This window comes from Mesocricetus auratus, unplaced genomic scaffold (assembly GCF_017639785.1).
Source record: "Mesocricetus auratus isolate SY011 unplaced genomic scaffold, BCM_Maur_2.0 Super-Scaffold_100003, whole genome shotgun sequence".
NCBI classification, from domain to species: Eukaryota; Metazoa; Chordata; class Mammalia; order Rodentia; family Cricetidae; genus Mesocricetus; species Mesocricetus auratus.
The window spans coordinates 100,695,644-100,720,581 of NW_024429188.1; the positions used below are offsets into that span (position 1 = coordinate 100,695,644).

General features: G+C 39.6%; 1 protein-coding gene across 1 annotated transcript in view; it reads right to left on the reverse strand.

The window, feature by feature from the left end:
- Gpc4 (glypican 4) overlaps nucleotides 1-24,938 on the reverse strand; it is a 113,846-nt gene that overhangs the window by 19,775 nt on the left and 69,133 nt on the right. The window contains exons 2-3 of the mRNA XM_005085551.4: nucleotides 19,374-19,532; nucleotides 4,389-4,780 (exon numbers count right to left, since the gene is read on the reverse strand). Of these exons, the coding sequence (XP_005085608.1) occupies nucleotides 4,389-4,780; nucleotides 19,374-19,532 (551 nt within the window). The remainder of the gene's footprint in view (nucleotides 1-4,388; nucleotides 4,781-19,373; nucleotides 19,533-24,938) is intronic.

Here is a 24,938-nt window from a genome sequence, read left to right on the forward strand (position 1 = left end):
TTGCCTGGTAACATAAGCACCCAATAAAAACAACAGGAAATATTTCACCGAATTATGGTAAGAAAAAAGGCTAGAGAGCCCACTCTTGCCGTGGGATGTGATGAGTTTATTCAGCAGTTTCCCAAGTCATTTCCAATTCAGTACAAACACAAAGAAGGAATGACGAGACATTCTTGCTGTTGATCTGATATGGGAATTTTGAATAATGTATAGAATGAACTCAAATTCACTCAAGGTGATTTGTGGGCGCATGGTAGATAGAATAGAAGCTGCACAAATACCTGAAATTGTGTCTTATTTTTGTCTGAACTCACTGGACTGTTACACTCCATAAATGAAAATATGATTATATTAACTCTTTTAAAGACTCTACAGTTTTTTGCTCTTTTTCTACTTTGCAGTATTTCAAATTGTTCGTTGTATATATTCATTGTGTGTGGTACTATTAGCTAGGGAAAATTTCATACAAGTACATTGAGTGTAACTTCACATAGCCCACTAACCTCCATTTTGTCACTCCTTTCCCTCCCATTAGTCTCCTTTCGTTCCCCCTAGACAGTTTCTCTTCGACTCTTACGTTGCAGATATCTAGGCATTTGTCTTTCTGAGATTGGTCTAATTTAAGGTTGTTTCTGATCTTCACCTATTCATCCTTTTGGCACACATACTTATCCCTAGCCCTACCATATCTCCAGTCCTACCACGCCCTTTGCAATTCTAAGTAAAAAAATACTCATAAAGATAGAAATGAAAGTTTGTAGTTGGTTTCTTAAAAACTTATTTACGTTTATAATGATGTGGGGAAAATAACAAAATAATGTCCAGTGCCATGATCACTTGAGAGTAGAGGGAAGTAGAGAGGGATCTGCAGAAATTGTTTGAGGCAGGAGTCACTCATATATTTTGATGGTAAGGCACTATTGTCTAATTATAGCCCCTGTAGTTTGGGATGCGGGTATAGACACAGTCCCATTATACTAGTGTTAATTGAAACCATGAGAATGCATCTCTTTGGCAGAAGAGCTATTAATTTTCATGGTGCATGTAACCACTTGTGCATTTCTAAAGCACCACAATAGGCCCCACCCTTCTAGGCAAAACTGCTGCGACAAGCAGGTAAGAAAAGCATCATGAAACAAGACAGATAACGATGGAATAAGTACTACAAAGATGTGTAACAGCAGGATATTATTGAACCATCTGTTACTAATTAAGAGGGAATCTCTGCAATTTCAATCGTAAGGCTCCAAGAAGTACACTGACACGGCTGGGTCCAGCAAATCTGAAGCAAAGCAAGAGTGCTTTAACCAAGTAGTGCCCTTCTCTGGAAGGAGGGAAAGCTTGCTGGTGCTAATGGCCCTTCCAAAGGCTTTGTGGTGATCAAACCATTGTTTATCTTGGAAGTACAAAACAGAGCTGGAAAAACAAGGTGTCCACCCAAGACAAAGTGAGACCATCTAGTTAAGCATTCAGTGAGCAGCCCCAAGGCCAGGATGCTTCTGCAGTTTGCCTTTAAAGATTTCTTTGTAGTCAAGTGGTTTGGACTTCTCATTTAGCAAATACATTTCTTTACTCGGAAAGGCCTTTTTCAGGTTAGAGACCACTAATTTTATGAGGTACTAAAAAACTGTATTTGTTAAATTGTTCTCTTTCCATGGATAACAACTGAGTAAGGTGAAGGAACCCATAGATATAAAGAAAAAAACTGCTCAATATATAAACTGGTAGAGAACTCAAAGTATAAGTTAATCACATGGATTTTCTGCTTACTCGATATTTGAAATACATTTTCTGACAGTTAGGTCATTTACTGCATTCCCCACATAGCTAAAGTTTAAATTCTGCTTAACTGAGAGCTACACTCCAAAAATTAATACAGTAAATATTTTTCCAAGTCTGCAACCATGCCTGGCATACTGCTACATTGAGACATCCCATAGAAGATAGAGTTGATACAACTCTTATTTTGGCATCTTTTTATTTAATACCTATGTCTTTTACTGTTGTGTTATTCAAATAATATAGGCCAACTTAGTTGAAGGTTTGAGTTTTAAGTCAGTCCTTAAGTCCAGAAGTTATTCAATAGTGAAACACACAAATAAAAAATAGCTTATGAAGTTATGTTAAAAAGTAGCTTTTCTTCTTCCCCAACTAGCAATAGACCTGTATTCCGTTCATGTAAAGAAGGTATTTGTCAAGCACTTGCTTAGGGCCATGCACTGTTTTTCTCTTCACAATGTACACATAACACACAGGTGCATCAACATTGACTCCTTCCTGCCCGTTCATCTTAGGGGGAACACGAGGAATTGTTAAAAGTAGGCAAATGTGTCAGGTGAACATCTATGCCAATGACATGGGCCTCAAAGAATTGTGGACTGTGGGCTATTTAAGTATTTCCAAGATTAAAAATGATTGCTGATATTGACAGAAGTACAGCACTGTGATTATTAGATTCCTTTGCCCCACCAAATATTTGCCACAGACAATGAAGTCATCAGAAGGAAAAGGAGAGGGTGGACAAAAATATACGGCAAAGAAATCACTAACAATTCACAGCCTGGAGCTAAGAGAATCAGTAAGTGAATACATATTATTTCCTAATTCCAAATTATCAACATCTGTTTTCTAGAAGATCCTAGTCTTTAGACTCATTTGCTTCACTCTGATAAACACCGGCTTCCTCTCTAACTAAGGTGACAGTACATTGTGTGGCTTAGTTGCTCATTAACAGTTAGTAGTCCCTGTTGCCTGGTTATGTTTGTTAATAAGCATCTGTTGGTTTAGAGAGTAAGTGCCGTGGCTTGGATAATAAATTACATGGTCATCCTAACGGTAGATGAACCCTGTGAAAGTTAATCTGGTGGGTATTTTGTAGTACTGTTCAGTTTTCACATTGACCTTTTGTCTAATCACAAAAACAACTAAATGACAAAAGAAAAGGCTATTATTTGTGCACAAAGGGTTTTGAACAGTGGCTTACAAATTGGGAGCCTAAGATAAAAGCCCTAAGAGCAGTCTGACAAAGATAACTTTGCTTTAGTATAGATGTTTCTCCCCTGGTATTAAGTTATAAAAGATGTCTTAACTTAAATTTTTATTGTTGTGATAGATATGTTAAAAGTGTATCTTACATACTCTGGGCCACAGCCCCCACTGGGGAAGCCATGGAGGAGTACTGCTTACTGGCTTGCTCTCCATAGCTTGCTCAGTCTGCTTTCTTATACTAATGAAGACCTTCCTATGGGTAGCATCATCATCCACAGTGAGAGGGACCCTCCCACATCAGTCATAAAGCTCTGAACACTCAACACCTCCTGCAATCCCAAATTCCAAAATGTTTCACATAAGTGTAGTGGGGCAAGGTCCTTCAAAAGCGTTCAGGGGCTTAAGAGTTACAGCTCAGTGGTAGAGCACTGACTATACATCTGCAATGCCCCGGGGTTCTAGTCCCAGTGCTACAGAAACTAAAAGCTTGCAAATCTCATTGAAGGGTGAACCATTTCCACTTTGCAATCTTGCTCAAAATCCTACTGCAGGAAATCTAGGAGAGCAAAGCCTCTCTGTGGCAGTTAAAGCAGAGATGCTCAGTCGTACACACTTCTGAAGGCCCTTCTAAGGTGGCTACATGGGACAAAGTCTCAAAATTCCTATTCCAATCCAACTCACTTAGTTTACAAGAGGTTCATTTTACCACATATTGCAATAGTATTTTCTGAACTGATAATCCTATAACTAAATTTATGATCAAGACCTGAATTTGCCAGTGATTGTCATGAAAGCTGTGAGCACACTTTCTAATGTGTGCTCATGAAACAAATGCTCATGAATCCTGATGACTTCCTAGTCTGCAACTAGTGGGCTCAAACATGGTCATTTAAAATAACCAAGTGTGAAAAAATAACTGAGTGTGGAGCTTGAGAGGGGGAAGTGGGGAGGCTTTTGCAAGAAGAGAAAGAACTAAAAGCAGATGGATGTCGATTTGTTAAATCATTTTAAAATTAAGATTTTGGAGTCAATGTACATCCCATCTAAGAATGGCTACCAAGGAAACTACAGAAAATAAAAATGATATATAAAAATGTTTATCCTAGCTGGGCAGTGGCCTTTAATCCCAGCACCCAGGAGGCAGACACAAGCCGATCTCTAGGAGTCCTAGGACAGCCAGGGCTATACAGAGAAACTCTGTCTCAAAAAACAAAAACAAAAACAAAAATAAAGCTTATCCTAGATCCTAGCAGTGGTAAGACTGAACAGTACATACATGCCCAAGAAAAGATCATTGAGCCAATGAAACCCTAACGACTTGTTCTCAAACCTTTTTCCAACCTCCTTTTGAAACCAAACGAACCAAAACTCAGAACACAGAAGACACACAGAGAACTTACCACAGAGACTTTGCTCACTACATCCCTTGCAACTGCTAAGCCTTGAGCAAAAGTCCGGGCTGCAACAAAGGCACGCGTAACCTGGAGCTTCAGTTTCCGAGGGACATCTCCAAAGGGCTTCAGCTGCTCTGTATACTTGCTCACACACTCCAGGTACTCATCTGTAAAATGGTACTGAGAGTTTACCAGGCGGAACATGCGCTCCAGAAGGCGAGCCCAGAAGTCATTTAGCATTTCTTCCAGGTTCACGTTTCCCACCACATAGTAGCGCTTCAACTCTACGAAGAGATCTTTAAATAGCTCTGAATTTTGCATGTATAAGTGGCCATATGTCTTCACAAACATATCATTCAGGGATTTCTCTGCATTCTCAAGTAGTTCTTTGAAGAATTCTAAAAAGAAAACCCAAAAAAGGGAAAAAATGAGAAAGGCGGTTTTCCAGTAATTAAACAAGTGAATGAAAAAAACTTGAAAAACAATTATGACATCCAACTAGAAAGTAGGATACATAGAGTGTACTTCTGAGGCGTTTGCATCTCAAATCCTTTGTCAGTAAAAAGAAGCCTATGTCACAAAGTTACTCTTTCATAGATGCCCACATCCAGGAGAAGGAGAAGGAGGAGAACTTAAATTAGCAGTTTTTCAGGACAACATTCTGAAATCCCTCAACAAACATAGTGATGTCGGCCTGGAATGATAGGATTAGGACTTTTCAGCTACCCAGTCAAGTTGAGGCTGAACACAAGACTATCTTAAAACAAACAAATGAACAAGCAAGCCAGAAAACAGCAACAACAACTAAAAACAAGCAAGCAAAAACTAGATATAAATGAATACAGTATCGCTAACAGATGAGGTTTCCCCAAAACATCTTTTTGTAAGTCCCTAGAGCAATGGTTCTCAATCTTCCCAATGCTATGACCCTTTAATACAGTTCCTGTTGTGGATAGTCTACACAGTGGTTCTCACCCTTCCTAATGCTGTTATCCTTTAATACAGTTCCTCATGTTGATGGTCTAGACAGTGGTTCTCACCCTTCCTAATGCTATGACCCTTTAATACAGTTACTCCTGTTGATGGTCTAGACAGTGGTTCTTACCCTTCCTAATGCTGTGACCCTTTAATACAGTTCCTCATGTTGATGGTCTACACAGTGGTTCTCACCCTTACTAATGCTGTGACCCCTTAATATAGTTTCTCATGTTGTGGTGACCCCCCAACCATAAAATTACTTTCATTGCTACTTCATAAGTGTAATTTTGCTACTGTTATGAATTGTAATGTAAATATCTGACATGCTGGATATTTGATATGTGACCCCTGGAAAGGGTTGTTCAACAATCTCCTTCAAGCAAATCCATGACCTACTGCTTTAAACCAAAGTAAATCATATAATTATGAACTAAGATCAGGACAGGTGTTTCAAAGATTATTGTTTCCATCTTTTTACTTATCTACAGGACATTCTTGGAAAATGGAAAAATGCTTGGGGGCACAGAACATAATGAAACAGCCCTAGAATCAAGTATCTCCTTCTGGAAATAATTTCTTGAGTGATTTCTCTGTGATGCTACTGTAAGAATGGTATTCAACTTGACTTTGGGTTCCTAAAGGATTCATACAGTAGCATCATGATATTCTTTTCAAGGTTACAAAGATGAGTTCATAATAGATATCATTACAGCTCTGGTATATATGGAAAATGACATGGAAAAATAACTGAAAATGCAAATGACAATATCTGGATGTTTCCGATTTAGGCTTTGGCCACCATACAAAGCCAGAGTGCTGAAGATTTTTATTTTTTCAGTAAAAATGGTAAATTTTCTCTTGAAGTGTAAAGAGAAACACAGAATTCCCAGGCCAGTTAGCCTCATAAACACACTACTCAACCTCCTGATCCTGTAACACACAAGATGGAAGGTGAGGACTTGAGGACTGCCACCCAGGCTGTCCTCTGCCCTTTACTCCACATGTGTCATGTGTACTTGTACTAACACAAGACTGTATGTACATGTATGTGCACTCACTCAAAGATTAAAAAAAAGAATGAGAAACTAACACTAATCATTCTTAAAGAATTTCTTGCCTGGTACAAAAATAAACACACCATGATATTAAGTTTATAAGCAGGAAATATAATGAATACCAGAGCAAAATATCAGGACTTGATCAAATGAGAAACTGTGTCTAAGTGAACATGGATCAGAACAAAATGTGATGCCACTTCAAAGACAAAGCACTGGTGAACTTCTCAAAATGCAATAGGGCTACAAGCGTGTTCTCTTCCCACGCTGGGAGGACAAACCAGAGGCTGACAGCTCATTCCAAATAGGTTTTCAAAACTCTTGGACTGAGTACAGCCTTTTGGAAAAAGAGACGTGTGGGTTTCCATACACACCAAGAGAGTCCATACCAATGCTTCTTGAGCCCCTAACTCATCAATACATACTTCTTTGAGGTTTAGGGCTAAAGTCCAGAGTTCTTTCTGGTTCCAGATTTTTGTAGACTTTGTCTTTTGGTTTGTTTCTTCCCTCTTGTTTCTAGTTGTGGATTTCTCCCCTTTCTTTCTACTGTTTCTGGTGTTTTGTTTCCAGTGTTTTCTCCAGAGTTCCTTCTACACAAGAACCAAATAAAAAAGCCCATGCATCCTCTTAATAAGAGAGCAGAGCACACAAAGAACTAAGAGAACTGTACAAGAGTTCTCCAGAAGAACATAACCAAGAAAATAACTAATTATAGAGGGGATTTATTAGACTGGCTCCCACAACCACAGAAACTACAAAGTCCCGTGATGGTTATCAACACACGGGAGAGCCAGGGAGACCAGTACGTCCCAAGTCTAAGAAGCTGAAGCGTCAGGATGAGAGAGGCCTGTGATATAGGCTCAGTGCAAGGCCAAAAGGCCTCTCAAAGAGCTACTGGTCCCAAGAAAAATCTGATGATACAAAGCATCAGCAGGAGAAAACACAGAAACTTGAAAAGTTCATCAGTAGGAACTAACTAGGTTCCCCACTTCTACTGTGTCACTGTTCGATCAGGACCAGTAGCCTATTGGATATTGATACCTACAACAAAGGCAGGATCTTCCTCTACTTAGTCCACTGGCCCATATACCAGTGGAATCCAAGTGGAGAGGCCTTTTCTTGTCTTTAACATTCCCATGAAAACCTCTCCAAGGATCAACAGCACATCAATATCACCTAGGTACTTGCCAGAAATCAAGCTCTTGGTCCCACTCCAGACTCACTGAACCAGAAACTCTAAGTGTGGATCTAGCAATGGTTGACTGTTGTGCCCTCAAGTTAGAGAACAACTCTAACTGATGAAAAAGTCTCCATTTCACTCCTCACTAGTAATCACCAGCATCCCTGGGACTAGGCTGAGTGTTAGACATTCTGGGGGAGCAGCACTGTTTTAAAGGCAGAGATTGGGGGTTTCTTCCCAATGAATTCCCTCTTAAAATACTATTACCTTTCTAGAAACAATGTTTTGTGATTTCTTGGGAATAGATTTTCCTACATAGGGTCTTTATGTGTTAACATAGATGACTAATGTGTGCAGCATTTTCCCTTAATTCCAAGTTGGGGAGCCAAAGGGTGCTAAGAAATCTCAAGTATCATCTGGTCTATGTCCTTTACCATGCCTTATCACCAGAATCCTTGGTAAATGGTGCTTGTTGATCAGGGGCATAAAATGTGTAAGAGGATTGTGTTAGCACTTGTCTGTAGAGTGAATTCTAATTGGTCTTAATAAAAACCCAGAGTCAGATGTCTGAGTAAATGCTGAAAGATCAGAGAAGTAACGGAGCCAGCCACTAGAGAGACCTTTGACATCTACCAAATCCTCAGACAAAAGTGGGCAAGATCCTGTCTCTAGGAATCCTCAGACTGAATGCAACGAGCTTCTGTCTCCTACTGCCTTATATTCCTCTCTCCACCCAGCCATATCCCTTCCTGTCTCCACCTTCCTAGAGCTGGGATTAAAGGCGTGTCACTCCAAGTGCTGGGATCACAGTTGTGTGAAGTCTGTTTCTCTTTTATACTGGATCAATCTCCCATAGCTCAGGTTGGCCTTGAACTCACAGAGATCCGCCTGCCTCTGTCTCCCTAGTGCTGGGATTAAAGGTGTGTGCCACAACTGCCTGGCTTCTATGGCTAACTAGTGTGGCTATCTCTGCACTCTGATCTTCAGGCAAGTTTTATTTGTTACAACACAAATATCATCACACATGTCTAGTAAGTTATATGTGCATATTGGAAAAAGAAAGCTTGGTCACTGAGAACAATATCCAAACTTTATACCAACCAAGTTCTATTTAAAAAATGACAACAACAGATCCTTCCCTATATTACATTTTTATCATTGTTTGTAACATTGGTATATGCCAGAAGAAACTGAGTGTTAAGAATTATTTGGCTAGTGCTTTTATATTCATTTAATAAGCTAGTCTATTTTTAAATCCACAGCACCGACAGTCGTGGTTTTAAGGGGTAGGAGACACAGTGGTCCATTGAGTTTAGTTCAATTTAAAACTGTCAAGACTGATCCTTTAGGCTTCATAGTGTTGTACGTCAAAGACATTCTATGGAGAAAGTTCATCATTCTGGTTTTTGTTTTTTGACAGAGTCTCACTATGTTAGCCAGGCTGGGCTCAAACTCACAGGGACCTGCCTGCCTCTCCCATGTCGGGGGTTAAGATTAAAGGAGTGCCCCACCATGTTTCAGTAAGTTCAATCATTCTGGTCTGAAAATGGACAGGAGATGCAGCTGATTGGCATTCAGTTACTTAAAGCATAAGAAAAATGAACTAATGAGAAGGAAACAGATTTGATGATAACATATCCCTCTGTCCAGCTTTACCACAGGACTTTACATTGGCTCCCATCACTCACATTTTCTTCTTGCAAAATGTAAGCCTCTGTGCACATGCAAGTGTGTGTGTTTATGGAAACATGTGCTTTAGGAGATTAATGTGGTGCCACATATACACTAAATCCTAATGTATCTCATTACCCAGAAAATTTATCTTCTTGCCTTCGGACATTAAAAGACTCTTTTATGTGGCCATTTAAGTTGCAGATATAAAGAATATTTGAATGGGTATGTGGTTAATAAATGCTTGAGAAATTCTATAAAACTAATATAACAAGTTAAAACCTTGCAGCTTAATCTCTCTAAATAGCTATGCAATTTGACAAGTATGTACTGAGTGCCTATTATGGGCTCAAGTCAAAGCACACAGCTTTACCGTGTATCTTAAGCTTTATTCTGTCCAATCAGACTGCAACAAAAATTTATAGAAAGACAAATTTCCCCTATTCAATTTACCTTTACTATACATCCACTTTAGTTTGGTTTTATGAGTGCACTAGAGACTTAAAACATCTATACAATACTTTTTTGTTTTGGTTTGGTTTGGTTTGGGGTTTGTTTGTTCGTTTTGGTTTTTCAAGACAGGGTTTCTCCGTATTGCTTTGGAGGCTGTCCTGGAACTCTCTCAGTAGACTAGGCTGGTCTCTAACTCAGAGATTCACATGTCTCTGCCTCCCAAGTGGTGGGATTAAAGGTGTTTGCCACCAATGCCCAGCTATCTATACAAGTCTTAATACTTCATTTCATATAATGAGTTCCTAAATATTCATCAGTTTCACCCCCGAGTCAACCGAACAAACATGAAATGATGCAGGAGACCCAAATTCATTTCTCCTTAGAATCATTTTGTTAATGGGACTATTCCACCTGGTTTTTGTATTTGCCTTAAAAGGATAGCAGATAACATGTAAAATCTAAAATCTGGACCAATTAGAGACAGTATCAACCAAAGCATAACAATTTTCTATCTGGGTTTTAAAAAGTTTGTATTGGTTCTAGTAAAGTAGCAATTATCCTATGGCTGTGCATAATTCTTTCATCTTTCCACTGCTCCCTACTTGTCTTTCTATAGCATTTCTCTAGAGCAAGGAACAGAGCACAGATTAGACATTCAGGTATGAGGTCACAGCCATCATTTGCAGCAACTTTGTTAAGTGCTGCAACTCTCATCAACATCTTAGCCCCACCCATCCTTGACATTATTCTTGTTCCTCAGGATCATGGTCAGATCCCAACTGCTGAAGAAGACCTGCCTAGGCCAACACACATAGCAATCATCCTCCATAATCGTTAATGAAACCAATTATAATACAAGCGTTGGCTAAGGGAACCAGCCAAAGGTAGTGTGAACCAGAGTTCCCACTGATCAGAGGCTGAGTTAATTGGAAGTTAGAGCTCCTATCCAGCAACTGCTCGTACTTATGTAGAAATACTGCTCAAACAGAGCCTGTTTTCAGTGAAGTTACTGGTGTCTGAAAGTCAGACAAGAGGCAGTGACCGAGCATTTGTGAACAGGTTTATTTCAGTAATTTTCCACTTGGACGCTTAAGCATACATACAGTAAAGATGAAGCAGTCAATAGTCCTTGAGCTCACAATTGGCCACAACTTAAAAGTGGAAACTGACGCTATAATATGCTATGAACCTAAAGCAGTGTGAATGGTGGGGAAGGCACAAAGAGTCCTACTTAGAGGCTACATGCCATGCTTGGGGGAAAAGCCTCTGCTGGCCCATTTACAAAACAGGCTATTCTGTCACCCCGCATGGCTAATGCTAGCACAAAGTAATGCTCAATATACATAGGCACTACTAATAATGCATGGGCTGAGGCTATTGTCACTCCTAAAAGTTCCTTATGTCAACAAGTATTTAAAACATCTTTTAGAAGACTGGTTTATGTCTTGCCTAGTGGTGTTGAACATAATCCATCTGGGGGAACATAAATGAGGCTAAAGCTGTTGGAGGTCTGCTGAGAAGACCTAAGGCCTTATAAAACTTGGACCTGTTTATCCAAAGGGAAATGCTTGATGGCTCTACCTTCCAAGGTTGTGAAATGTCCCAGACATCCACGAGACTAGAAGCAACTACTGGGTGGAAACTAAGGAATGGAACATTGTCAACCACGGAAAGAGAGTTTACACTAATTGGAAGGCAGAATGCATAAGCATCACACACATCCAAAACTTAGGAATCAGGGCTTCTTACCTCTTTTCTCCCAGGCACTTCATCTACACACTACTGTATTTACCAGACGCCTGCTAGGTGTAAGAACTGAGCTTGGGGCCAGTAAACACTCCTTACCACTAAAATTCAATTATTCCTAATGCAGGAAGTACTGATTTAACATGGGAAAAACTTGAGTGAAAAGCCAAACTTTTCCTATCAAAGTGTTCTATGTAAATATCCTGCCTTTAAAAAAAGGAACATCATGTGCCCCTGGAATTTCTATCCCCGGCCACTTGTCTTGCATCAAATAAACATCCAAAATTCTTGAAAAGGGTCAAAGGAGCTCTGGTTGTGCTATTAAATACCATTAGTTACTTCTACATAAACAATCGACTGGTTATTGATGAATGAGCTAGAATGTATTCTAGAATGAACCCACGACCTTGAGAGACTGGAAGCTCTTTCTATTCAATCCATTTGTTTGGTGCTATAAATCACCCCCTTTCGTTTACATTATGAGGAAGCTGTCTTTTCTGTATAAGCATTCATTTCTCCTTCACTATAAATGCTGCATCTCACAGCCTTAGTGTGGCATGCCAACACTAAGTTGTCACAGCAACAAAATTCCTAAGTTGCCTCTTTCTAAGTGCTACAGCTCATTCTTTTCTCTTAGGCAAGCTGAAGGAGTCATACTCCATCTATTCCCTCGCTGAGAACAAGTATGTAGTGAAGAGAAGCTACAATGGGGATCTACAAATGGAGAGAAAGAAGAAACAGAAAACACTGTCCTGACAATGGAACTGTTGACTTGTGACTGTCTACTGCCGCATCTCGCCTTTTAGTAGTCTGAAAGTCTGTAACAGGCACTTTCCTCTGCCGTGGCATGTTACCCCTGGAGAGCACCTGAGAGAGCGTAGGAGCAATAAAAGGCCACATATTGAACCCATGTTTAGCAGCAGATAGTAAATTAACAGGCTGCCCCTAAGTTGGCAAGCCAATTGCCAGCTGCAGCCCTCATTTGGGGCTGTTAGCATATCAAAGAGTGCTAGGGGGTCCTGCCAAAGGATCGGTCTTTTCTTTCCTAGGTTAATTTTATTAATGACTTCTCCTAGAGGTAAAACAGAGTGTTTATTCTCTCATGGACCTTGACTTCAGTTAAGTTGCCAGGGATTCAGACTCAGTACCATGTACTTAGTATTTCTGCTGACATCATTCAATGTGCCACAGCGAGCCACGTGAACTTACATTATTTTGCATCCAATAGTCGCCCAGAGAAGGCTTTGAGCACATGTAAGTAACTTAAGAAGCTAGAGTAGCCACAGCAAGCTTTCCAATGCTACATTTTGTGTGCAGGATATCACATGGCCTCACAAACCCTATAATATATATCTATTCATGATCTTATATCAAGAAAAATCATGGCACCAAATAATTTAATTAGTGATTCTAATTGCATGTATATATGTGTTATATGTTGACACACACACACAAAAAGGATGAAGTAAATACAGTGGTGATGGTGGAATGTTAATGATCAAATATGACTGTATTCAATGTTTCAATTTTTTATTCCCTCAAATTTTTCAGTGACATTAAAATTTTTTGATTGACACATAACATTTCCACATATTCATGAGTTAAGATTGATATTTTGATTCACAAATGCATTAGGCAACGATCAACTTTGAATTAACATATCTGTCACCTTAAACTTTGTCAATACTTTTTGCCAAATATATTCAAATTACTGTCTTTTCTATTTTGAGATATACACTATGGTCAACCTACTTGGCAACAGCACACCAGAGCTTACTCTTCCTAAGCAACTACAATTTAACCAATGACCAACCTCTTCCCACTTCTCCCTACTACACCTCATCCACCACTCCATGAATCTACTCTCAACTTCTGAGAGTTTTTTAAGATTCATGCTGTACTTCGACATTGCCACAAATGTTAGGGTTTCATTCTTATGATGGAATAGCATTTTGTGTGTGGACATCACACTTTCTTATTCCACTAGTCAGTTGCTAGACAAGCTGATTCCACATCGTGGTCACTGTGAACTGTGTGGGAAGTTGCAACTTTGACAGATTGATTTCATTTCGTTTAGTTCTTTGTCCAGCAATGGAACTACCGGGCCACGTGGAAGATCTGCTCCACTTCACAGTCACTAGGCCATTGTTACAATCTGCAGACCTCCTCCATTTCAGTCACTGTGAGAATCTTACAATCGCTACAGCAGTGCACAGGGGTTCTCCTTCAGCCTCAAGAGTATTTTATAATTAGAAAACAATGGTACTCCTTCCTGTCTGCAAAAAGACTCTTGCTTTCTTTTACTCAGTTTCATCAGTAAAGGCCCTTTTTTTTCTTTTTCCAAATTATCTAGAGTAAACAGTGACAACAAAGAAAAACGTCATTTTAAAACTACCACCATTCATTTTTTCATCAATCAAACTACGACAAAAAAAAAAAAAAATCAAAGGCAGCTAGTGTGTCCAGGACAATGTATTTCTAAAGAGGCCAAGTGGCTCCATGTCATTCTTTGTGCTTTGTGGCTATTCTGCCTATGATTTGCTGCCCACTACACTGTAATGAGGGTTCAAATAGTAACAATTGTTTTAAAGTCATGACAACTGAAATCTGAAGTGAGGATTAAAAAATCAATCTAGGGGCCAGAGAAATGGCTCAGCTATTCAGAGTACACACTGCTCTTTCAGAGGATCCTAGTTCGATTGCCAGCACCCACAGGAAGTGGCTCCCAACAGTCTGTAACTCTATCTCTAGGGCATCTAAGACCCTCATCTGGCCTTCCCAGGCACCTACACTCCTGCACTTATACTCACATATGAACACATACATATATACCTAGTTAAAAAATAAATCTTAAAAAACCCAAGCTAAAACAAGCAGTGATCATGTACTCCATTAATCACAGGTGGATCTCTGTGACTTCGAGATCATCCTGATTCACATGAGATCCTGTCTCCAACAACAAAAACGTCTGTGTTTATACTACTATATATATTTGCATAATATTTGAAATATGTGTTTTAAGTTTTTTAAACAACCTAAAAAGGAGGTTTTTATTAATATGGGTAAGCAATAAAATCCCTGCTCCAATAACAAATCCACAAAGTATAAAAAAAAAAAGCTAAGGATCAGGGTCTAGAAAAAAATCAAGAAATTTCAAATTAGCTAATGGCCATGGAGTTTAGTTAGGTGTTTTTATCATTGAAGGTGAGTTCACTCTCACCGTGGTTATTAGTTTCACAGGCCTATGAATTCAAATCCCTTCAGCCCACTGAGCCTCCACATGGTTTTCCTTCTGGCTTAATGAAATGAGTGATATGTACTATAGTGATTAAAACACAGATTCAGCTCAATCTGAAGACTGCTTCATGCCATGCCTGTGTGAGATGATAGGAACCTGGGTGGGGGAGGGGTACAGAACGGGTGGGTCTGTGAATGATAGCCACTCTAGCTTACAGAGCCCAGGCAGATAGATGGGACAGACAATTATGTCTTTTATGTGCATTTTAAGCTAATTCAGAAAATTTCTACTATTATTCAAGTTAACAAGCTGCAGGCTCATGGGAAGGTTTTCAAAGACCCCGTGAAAGTAGCTGGGGGTTAAGAAATGACAGGAGGGAAATACAGGGTACCATACAGATGGCTAATTAACAACTTGTAAGACCTTTCACTAAAGCAGCTGGTCTAGTCACATGTTTAAAAGATTCACAGAATTTTTAGAATTGAAAGGGGTTTGAGGGAACATCTAGCTCAACCCCTCATTTTATGGATGGGAAAACTGAGACCCAGTTAATTATCCCAGGTCACAGAAGGTCCTGCTACAGAACCAGGATGAAAACTTGTTGTGTTCTGCCTCCCAACCAAAGTGGCTTAATTTCCTCCTAAAATGACAAACTAGGAGTGTTCCCAATAAATTAGTATCAGGTGTTATCTTTGGTTCCATAAGAATTCTTAAAGTGTGCAAAATATCTAGCAAATAGTTTGATTCAGGGAGTTGTTTGGCAGTAGTATTTCTTCATGGCTATTACATCATTTTATTGAGTAATCCAGAAATGTATTTAACACAGCAGCTTTGATCACCTTAATAACCTATGTTTCTTTTAAAAACAATGAGACTCACCAAGTGCCAGACATTTTGGGGATGGGCCTTTATGTTGTAGTCCCCAAACACTGATTATGCCCCACTTCTACTATTTCTATCCTTTGCCAAGCAATTCTTCTCCAACGCCCACTCAACTGACTTATTAGCATATTCATGAGACAACTGCTTCAGCTAATTAGTAGTTTTGCTACTAAAAAATTCCCAAGACTGGCCAAGAGGGGGAGCAGCTAGCCCTGGCACTCTAATGCTCTGGCTCTAGGACCATTTTAAGATAGAGTTGACAAAACAACTTGCCAGTCTTCACACCCAGAGACACACATTTAAAGCATAGGTGGCCTGGCAACATGGCTCAGTGGGTAAAAGCTGAGTCTGATCCCAAAACCCACAGTAGAAACAGAGAACTAACTCCTAATAGTTGTTGTGTGACTTTTGACACATATACATGGCATGAACATACCAGGCACACACACACACACACACACACACACACACACGCGCGCGCGCGCTAATAACAATAATAACAACAATAGCAATAATAATAAGTAATAGTAGTAATACAATTTTAATATTTTAAAAATAAACCTACAAAACTGCTTGAGGTACCACATGGAGATACTACCAAATGAGGCCTCTTCTTGTATTTACCCAGGTTTGAAAACATACACACAGAGCTTAAAATGTACAAGTCACCTTATTAATGATATATTCACTTGAGATACATAACAATAGAAAATGGAAATCAGAGAGGCAAAACAAGCCCCCCCCCAAAAACCTCCTTTGAGACAAAAGAATGGGAAAAAGAATTTGTTCTTTACATTTGGTGAGTCCGAAAACACCAGAGCAGGTAACATACCACTCACTTGCAATGGGGGCAAAGTAACCAAAAGGCTGGGTCAGTGAGGCCACTTTGATAACCCAGAAAGTAGTCAGGGTCCAAAATCAACTCTGAGTATGCATTTGAGCTTGGACATGGCCAGACCCTTTTTTGAAGTCAATGGACCTACTACTATTTCCCTTTTGCTATTTCCTTTGTTATTTCCTCACTATGTATCTCCAGGAGGGTTGTGTGCAACTTTGCAGTCCTTGGTTCCCCAGCCACCATCTTGCTTTTTTGCCAAATTTCCTCTCTTCCATTTACATCAAAGACACACATTTGTCCTTTTTATCACAGTTCTGGACAGTTCTTTGATCAAAACACCTTACCTTTGGACTTCTGAGAATTGAAATAACCTTAAAACACTTTACTCAACATCCCTGGATCTTTTAAAAATATATCTATCAATCAAACAACTGATGCAGCACCCACTAAAGGATTGCTGGGAACCAGACAACTGATGTTTTGCCATGGAAAATCATTTCAGAAAACTTAAAAAAATGTGCAGAGTATTCCAGCTCTGTTCTGATCTCCAGACCAAACAGATTTCAGCAGCTTACAACAAATTTTAATTGGTGCTCATTAACTTTATTGTCTTTGCCATATTTTAAATTAGAGTCACAAGAAATACGCGGGAGTTCTATAATCATGTTTAGTATGTTTTGGAACTGATAAAGGTACAATTTTAATGTGTTTATTGAATGTGAAGAAGAACAATTGTTTCTATATTTTAAAAAATTCAAGCATATGTTAACACTTACTGATAACGGCTCTCTATCCAGCTTTCTTTAAAAGAAAGCTTGGACATTGTAATCATACTATGTACTATACTTCTATAAAACCATGAGGAGGGAGAAGGGGGAAGAACTCTAAACCAGCAGACCCATAGGCAATGACTGTGGGCTCTATTCCAGAGAAAGATGTGTGTAACCAGAAACAGGACAATTTTCTTTGGAGAAGTCTGTACCCAGACTTGGATATTTGTTATATTCTACAGCTTTCTCTTTGAGAAGCCCACGGGTATGCTCTTGGATGTGTCTTACTTTTTTCTAAGCATCTCTTCCTCTCAACCTTCAGGTTTAAGCCTATATTAAAAGCATTATCTTAACTTCCAAGTGTACTTCACCTAAAAAAAATGGGATAACTTAGAGAAGTTGGGCTTGGGGACTTGGAAACATGTTTATCTTCACGGCATCATGCTCCCAAACAGGGGCTGGACTTAAGTTTCCTTTCTAATTCTGGTATGAGAAAGTCCCGTGTGGTGATGGTTGAAGCAGTCACCTCTCTGATACGCCAGAGTCAAGAGACTTTCATGTTTCTGAGCATGTAGTACACACCTGTAATCCTAGCACTAGGGAGGAAATCAAAATCACAAATCACAGGCATCTCAAAAAATTAGATGGACTTGGAGGGGGGTGGGTAATGAGTCATTGCTTTCAAAGTAAAAATAACAGTGATCTAGAGAAAAGGAGGATTCTGATCCTGTACTTACCAGTAATATCATTTTCACAAAGTATTAGCATGTGCTTTTAAACAGAAGGAGCTAGATATACCAGAGTTGAGTTAATCAGGATATAAAGATACAGATATTTACTCTTACCCATCCAGAGAAAGGAGAGAGAAATAAAACAAAACAGATTGGAGGTATAGGTCAGTGGTTGAGAGCATGTATAGCATGTTTAATGCCCTGGGTTCCTTCCCCAGTCTCAGCATGCAAAAATAAGACCAAATATGTTTGGCACACAGTGTACTTGAAACAGTGAATAGGATCAATGATGAACACTATAATATCCAGACAGTATTAAGTTCAACTACATTACAAATTAAATGCGTCATAGTCTAGCCTAGACAGCTTACTAATACTTACTAAATTGGTTACAAAAAAGTTTCAAATAATGACTCTCAAAATAAACGCCTGAAATACAACCTGTTCTATAGTTGGGGACTGTCTTATCAGCTCTATCAAATCTAATTTAGTCTAACTTCTCACCATGGTAACAAGCCCTTTGCAGGAATACTCAAAGACATTTCACATCTAGAAAATTTGCCTTGTACTACTTTACCATGCATAATGTCAAGAAAAGCTTGCTTCAAAGGTACTATGTAATTAGAATGGCCTTTAAAACAGGCACAAAGGAAATGGTTCTGATTAAATCAAGTCTACTTCACAACAATCATGAATGAGAAATATCACAGAGAGGAATGCTGGGGTGTTTGGGACCTCATATTCTAGTTTTGCATCTGTTATCTGTAGCGTGGTTTCAGGTAGGGTTTGAAGTACCTCTCCTCTGCTTACATCCTCTCTATTAAATAAAAGTATACACGTAAGAGGGTATAGAGTTCTATTGTGGGTTTTTTCATGGAAAGACTATGGCAGACCTCAGCTAATAATGAGCCTGGAGAGGCAGCTAAGCTTGGTGAAGACTATAGATGAGTGGCCACTTCAGGTTACTGGCTGCATGGATGCTCAAAAGCTAAGCACCAATCTTGTCTATGTGCTATGGGGATTCTAAGAATTCTAGTTGGCAATCCATGGTGAAATTTAATATGAAGTCCAGCATCTGCAGAATCTCTCTACTGGATGGAGGGGGGAAGCTAAGACAGTTTTGAGATGCCTGCTTTTTATTAGGAAGTCTTTTTTTTTCCAGTGACTTGCGTCAACAACACTATGCAGCATTCACCCAAAGAAAAAGAAAAGGAAAGCATTTAAATTAACCTCATCTATTTTTAACTCCCTTTGACCATATTTCCATAAGGCCTAGTATACAGATGCCAATGCAAGCTGCTTAGTAACTTGCCTCTGGAAGACTGCTTCAACCACACCACCATTAAACCACATCTTGGGAGAAAACTGAAGCACTGAGAGAACAGAAGACATCTAAGAACGATCATACAAAACAGCTGTCACCTCTTACATGCAATTTAGATCACATACCATCAAACTTCTTGTAGCGAGATGCAAAGACGGCTTGCAAATGATTGCACTGTTCACTGACCACACTTTTGAAATCTTCTTTACTTTGCAGGCTGTACTTCTCTTCCATCTCTTGAGAACAGCAGGTATAACCCTGGGGACAGATCTTCAAATGGTCACCTGGAAGGTAAAAAGACAATCTGCATCACCACTATCCACCAGGTCCAAGAGAGAAGGGCTTGATTTCAGATGTGCATCCCTCTTTATTTGAGCCAGGGAGGCTCTTTGTAGAAGCTCAAACACTGCACAGATCTAAAAGGTTTCAAGGCACATGAAACTCTTCATTCTCATACCTCAGCTTTGGTGTTGTTTTCAAATACAGCTTTATTATTTAAAAAATAAAAAGCTTACAACCAGGCATAGCTACATACACCTTTAATTCCAGCACTTTGAGTCTGAGGCCAGACTGGTCTACAAAGTGAGTTCCAGGACCAGCTAGGGCTACACAGAGAAACCCTGTCTCCAAAAACAAAAACAAAAACAGCTGGCAAATAAATAAACCAGGTCTAACCTCTACACAACTTAATGAACTTATACAAAGCTATCACTGGTATTCAAAATGGAAGCTGTGATGCATCATATTAAAATTTTCACTTTCAGTATCTAATATATTTAATGCACCTATCAAGCACATTAAAATAAAATAAAAATAAATCTACCGCCACCCCCAAAACGAAAAGCAGAAGAATTTTGTAATTAAGAAGATGGCTTTAACCCCAGAAGTTACTGTGGGGCAATAAGAACAGCAAACCTTTCATAGATTCCTTATGATTCTGTGTGACACAGTGTAAGTCAGATAAACAAGAAATTCATTGTTTTTAAGGATTTGGGAGTTTATATTTCAAGAAAGAGAGAAGAGTTTATAAAGTGTGATAACAGCCCAAAACTAAGTAAATATATAATTCCAAAAATGTTATAGTGTTGGAAAGAAACATAAAGAAGCATGAATTCTACTGAGGAAAAGCAGAGATCCACACATTTCAAGGGGTTGGTGCCACAAAGGAAAACTATGGGGGATCATACTGAGTAATCTGAACCTATGCTAAATCATAAAAGTGATCCTAGGCAATCCTCTATGGTTTTTTTTGGCGGGGAGGGGTTCAAGGCAGTGTTTCTTTGTGGCTTTGGAGGCTGTCCTGGAACTCACTCTGCAGTCCAGGCTGGTCTTGAACTCACAGAGATCTACCTGCCTCTGCCTCCCGAGTGCTGGGATTAAAGGCGTGCGCCACCAATGTTGCTACCGGCTAAGTAGGTTATCAGACTATATCCACCTTCTGTGTGTAGTTACTTATTCCTCATATTCCCATAGACCAATGGTTTCTGATAAATGTGATCTTTATGTAGTGATGTACCCCAGATGGTTCACTGCATAGCAACCTAACCAACAAAGTATTTGCTATTAGAACTACAATCTGTCCATAGTTCAGAGGTGTAAGGGTTTATATGGCTTCTTCTATGACTCCTCTTCTTTGTTCTTCCTCAGTCACAGAATGAAAACTGTGCTTTGAAGAGACTAATACCTAATCCCTCACAATGACCAAAGAGGTGCAGTGAAGCTCAAAATTAAACCACACCAGGTACTATGACTTGAAGCAACCCACTATTTACTGGTTTGATAAAATTGTATACACAGTCATTAAAAAATACTCTGGGCCTAGTACTGAGCATGTGGCTATTGCCCCAGCTACTGGAGGGACAACATAATGAGACTTCATCTCAAAATGCATCTCAGGGTATAGTAACTTGACAATGGTATGTTGAACAAACAGAGGGCCTTGGAATGACAAAGTTGTCTTCCTGCTGATTGGCTTTTGTGTACTTTCATAAAACAAGTCTTCCCATAACACAGACACCAAAGTAGCGTTAGGGCTGGGGAGAAGTACTGAACATAAAATAGAGTTGGCATGCCAGCAGATTATCACTAGATTATTAATGTATACATACAAAATTATATATCTATATATCAATATAAGGTAAATGGAATTATTTCTATGTGTTCAGTATATATATTATGCCCAGAGAGAGAGAGAGAGAGAGAGAGAGAGAGAGAGAGAGTGTGTGTGTGTGTGTGTGTGTGTGTGTGTGTACACATCTGACCATTTTTGCAATTAAAAGGTATGGAGAATGTTAATACCTAAAATAAAACGTGTGAAGCATTAAAGGACAAACGTCAAATAACTTCTCCATCCAGAAACTATTGTTTCTTTAGTGATTTCTGAAAGACATGGACAATACATAATTTTACTAATGGGGAAAATAATTTAAAGAAGATTGTGAAATAGAGTTTAGAGCTGAGGTTCTAGAATAACTCAGACCTCATTAGTAAAAGAAAAGCAGTTGCTAAGGAAACCCCTTTTGCCTGGGCAAAACATTAGAGCTGGCCCTGGTGACATGAGCATTGGGGACCTGGATCTAAGGGTCTAAGAGGAGAAGTGGCCCTGCTCCTTGCTGTAGGCTGTTTTGGGTGAGCTAGCCGAAGCAGTACTGGAGAGCTCGTCCGGGTAGTGACGATGAGGAAGGGCTAGTGAAGTGACAATCCCAGCTACCACCCAGAACCAGAACCAGGGCTATGAGTTGGCCCTGCCCAACATCCACCAAATCTACAAACTGCTGGAGCATGTGAACAGGACGAACCTCCAAACGCAAAACAGCAGGATCTCCACAACACAGGACAACAACAGGATATCTAAGAGGAGGCCCAGCAAGAACCCATTACAGGTAGTATAGAAAAACCCAGAGACCTCGAGCCAGACCAATGGATGATTCAAGTCAATAAACACAAGTAACGATGTATGAACTAATGGGCCACACTACAGCTTCAATGACAAGATTCTTGTTTGTTGTTGTTCCTTTATTTTGTCTTTGTTTTGGTTGGTTGGTTTTTGTTTTTGTTTTTCTTTTAAATGTAGTTGATAAAGGAGAGAACAGGGAGATAAGTGGGATCATAGGATCGGAGTGAATGATGTGAAATCCACAAAGAATCAATAAAAAAATTGAAAATTAAAAAAAAACTGAAAAGGCCCCTCTTTATGGGTTGTTGGTACCAGAACACATAATTAACAGAGATATCCAGTTGTCTGCTGCTTTCAAGCTTGGGGATTCCTCTAGTAGTCTAAACACATCAAACAGTATAAAGACCCCAAGTACATACAGTACTACACTTACATCATCCCAGAACTCTGAAGGCAGAAACAAGCAGATCTCTTGAGTTCAAAGCCAGACTAGTCTACATAGTTATCTCAACCCTTTACAAAGATTCCAATGGGGATGTATCAAATTTTCAAGGAAAAAAAAGAAAATCTCAGGCATTTGGAAAAACATCCACATCTCTACAATGTATTTTTCTACGACAGGGTTACTGTGTGGCTCTGGATGATCTGGAAGTCATGAAGTCATCATGTTATGTAGACCACGCTGGCCTCAAACTCACAGAAATCCACCTCTCTGCTTCCAAAGCATTGGGATTAAAGGCACTTTCATATGTCCAGTTGTCTATACAAGCTTAGCAGATTCACCCAAGTAAAATGTTGATTTACTGAATACTGTCAAAACAGACCAAAATAAAAGAAGACCCCTTCCTTCAACGATGTATATGTGTCTGAGGGTTTGCACATACGCGCGCACGTGCGAGCGCGCACGCACACACACACATACACACTGAAGCTAGAAGACAGTGAGAAAACAATTGGGAAGGAATCATCTCTACTGAAGAAGGTGCTAGATGTTGAGAAATTCAAACTCACCTACAGGACTTTTTACACTGGAGGATATACCCTCCAAGCTTTACTGCTGAAAGTTTACAAAGAAATGTATAAAATCCCAGGCACTGTACCAATCTCACATCCACCAAGACCTCCAGTGGGACCTTACGTGGGCCTGCTTATATTTGAACAGTGGAGAGTATGTTTGTCCTGGCAATGCCTAACAAAGATGATTAGTACACCTTTATGTTAGAAAGGACTTTCCAGAAAGACGTGATCACTGGTGAGAAAGGCATGCCTTGTTTAAAGGATGACAATCAGCTAGAAACATGGCTGATGCGTTGATTGCCAAAGCCAACTTCCTCTGAGAGTCCTCACTCTTAGAGGAGTACTCCTTAGGGCTACATAACCTTCAGCATACTACTTACTCCATTTCCATCTATGAAAAGCCCTTTTTGAAAATTTAATTCACATTCTGGCCAAAAGAAATGTATAATCTAATACGCTTGTAAATTAAACTGCAAGCTACCATGGACTCAGGGACATGAACAGTTAATGCTGCTGAGACGTGCAAGGAAGAAAAAGGCATCTGTGTTGTGCACTTCAACAGTAGCTGGGTTGCAATAAGGATTTCTGAGAACTCGCATGAGCAACAAGGCTCTTTTGAAAAGAATTTCTGCCTTTATTTAGCTAGTGTCTTGGGCTTGGTAGCATCTTTACTCACTGAACCGTCCTGCAGACCCTTTTGTGTCTTACAGTTATTTTTTTAGTTTTTATGTTTTTCAAGACAGGGGTTTCTCTGTGGCTTTGGAGGCTGTCCTGGAACTCGCTTTGTAGACCAGGCTGGTCTCGAACTCACATAGATCTGCCTGTCTCTGCCTCCTGAGTGCTGGGATTAAAGGCGTGTGCCACCACTGCCCGGCAGTATTTCTTTTTTTAAACTTTTCAATGTATGTAAGTGGTTTGCCTGGACATGCCTGTGAACCATGCACATGAACGGTGCCTGCAGGACAAAAAAAAAAAAAAAAAAAGACAGTAGATCACATAGACCTGGAGTTGTAGACGGTTGTGAGCTATGTGGCTGTTTGCTATTGAACTCCAGGTCCTCTGGAAGGGTATCATCCTTGGTGAAACAGTGAGTTAGAGGCCAGCTTGGACTGTATGAGACCCCTTTCAATCCCCTACCCCCAAATAACAACAAAAATTGATGACCTTCATTTCCTTTCTGAAGAACTGTCTTCCTAACTCTGAAGCAGCCAGTTCCTCTGAGAGTGGTCAGTGCAAACTCATTGCCTAACATCCACAGTTAAAATGGATCCAGTTTGTTCCAAGCGTGCTCCTCAGGGCATCCCTAACCCTTATCAGGCATTGTCTGAGCACCCAAACTCGAGTATTTCATGGTCAGGGACTTGGCTCGGTGGTAGAGTGTTTACCTGGCATACATAAGGCTCTGAGATCAATCCCCTACGCTACAGAGATGGAAATTAAAAGATAAGACAAAAACCCTCTGGCTAATTATACTTTCCTCAGCAAAATGCCTCATCTTGAATGCAGAGCATGTATATTATGAGTGGTGGTCTACTTATATGTTTGCTGTATCAAATGAAAAATGCCTTGGGAGAATTCTTTTTTAAACTTGGTCATCCTGTACATTTGTCATTTAAGAAAGATGCCACACTCCTTTAGGCTACTAGAGCTGTGCACAGGGACAACAAAACTGATTTGGGACAGATAGCAGTCAATGTGAGATAGCACTGGATACAAGCAATATACACAAGGATCCCAGGCAATTCTCACACATGCCTTGCATAAATAATCATCTCCG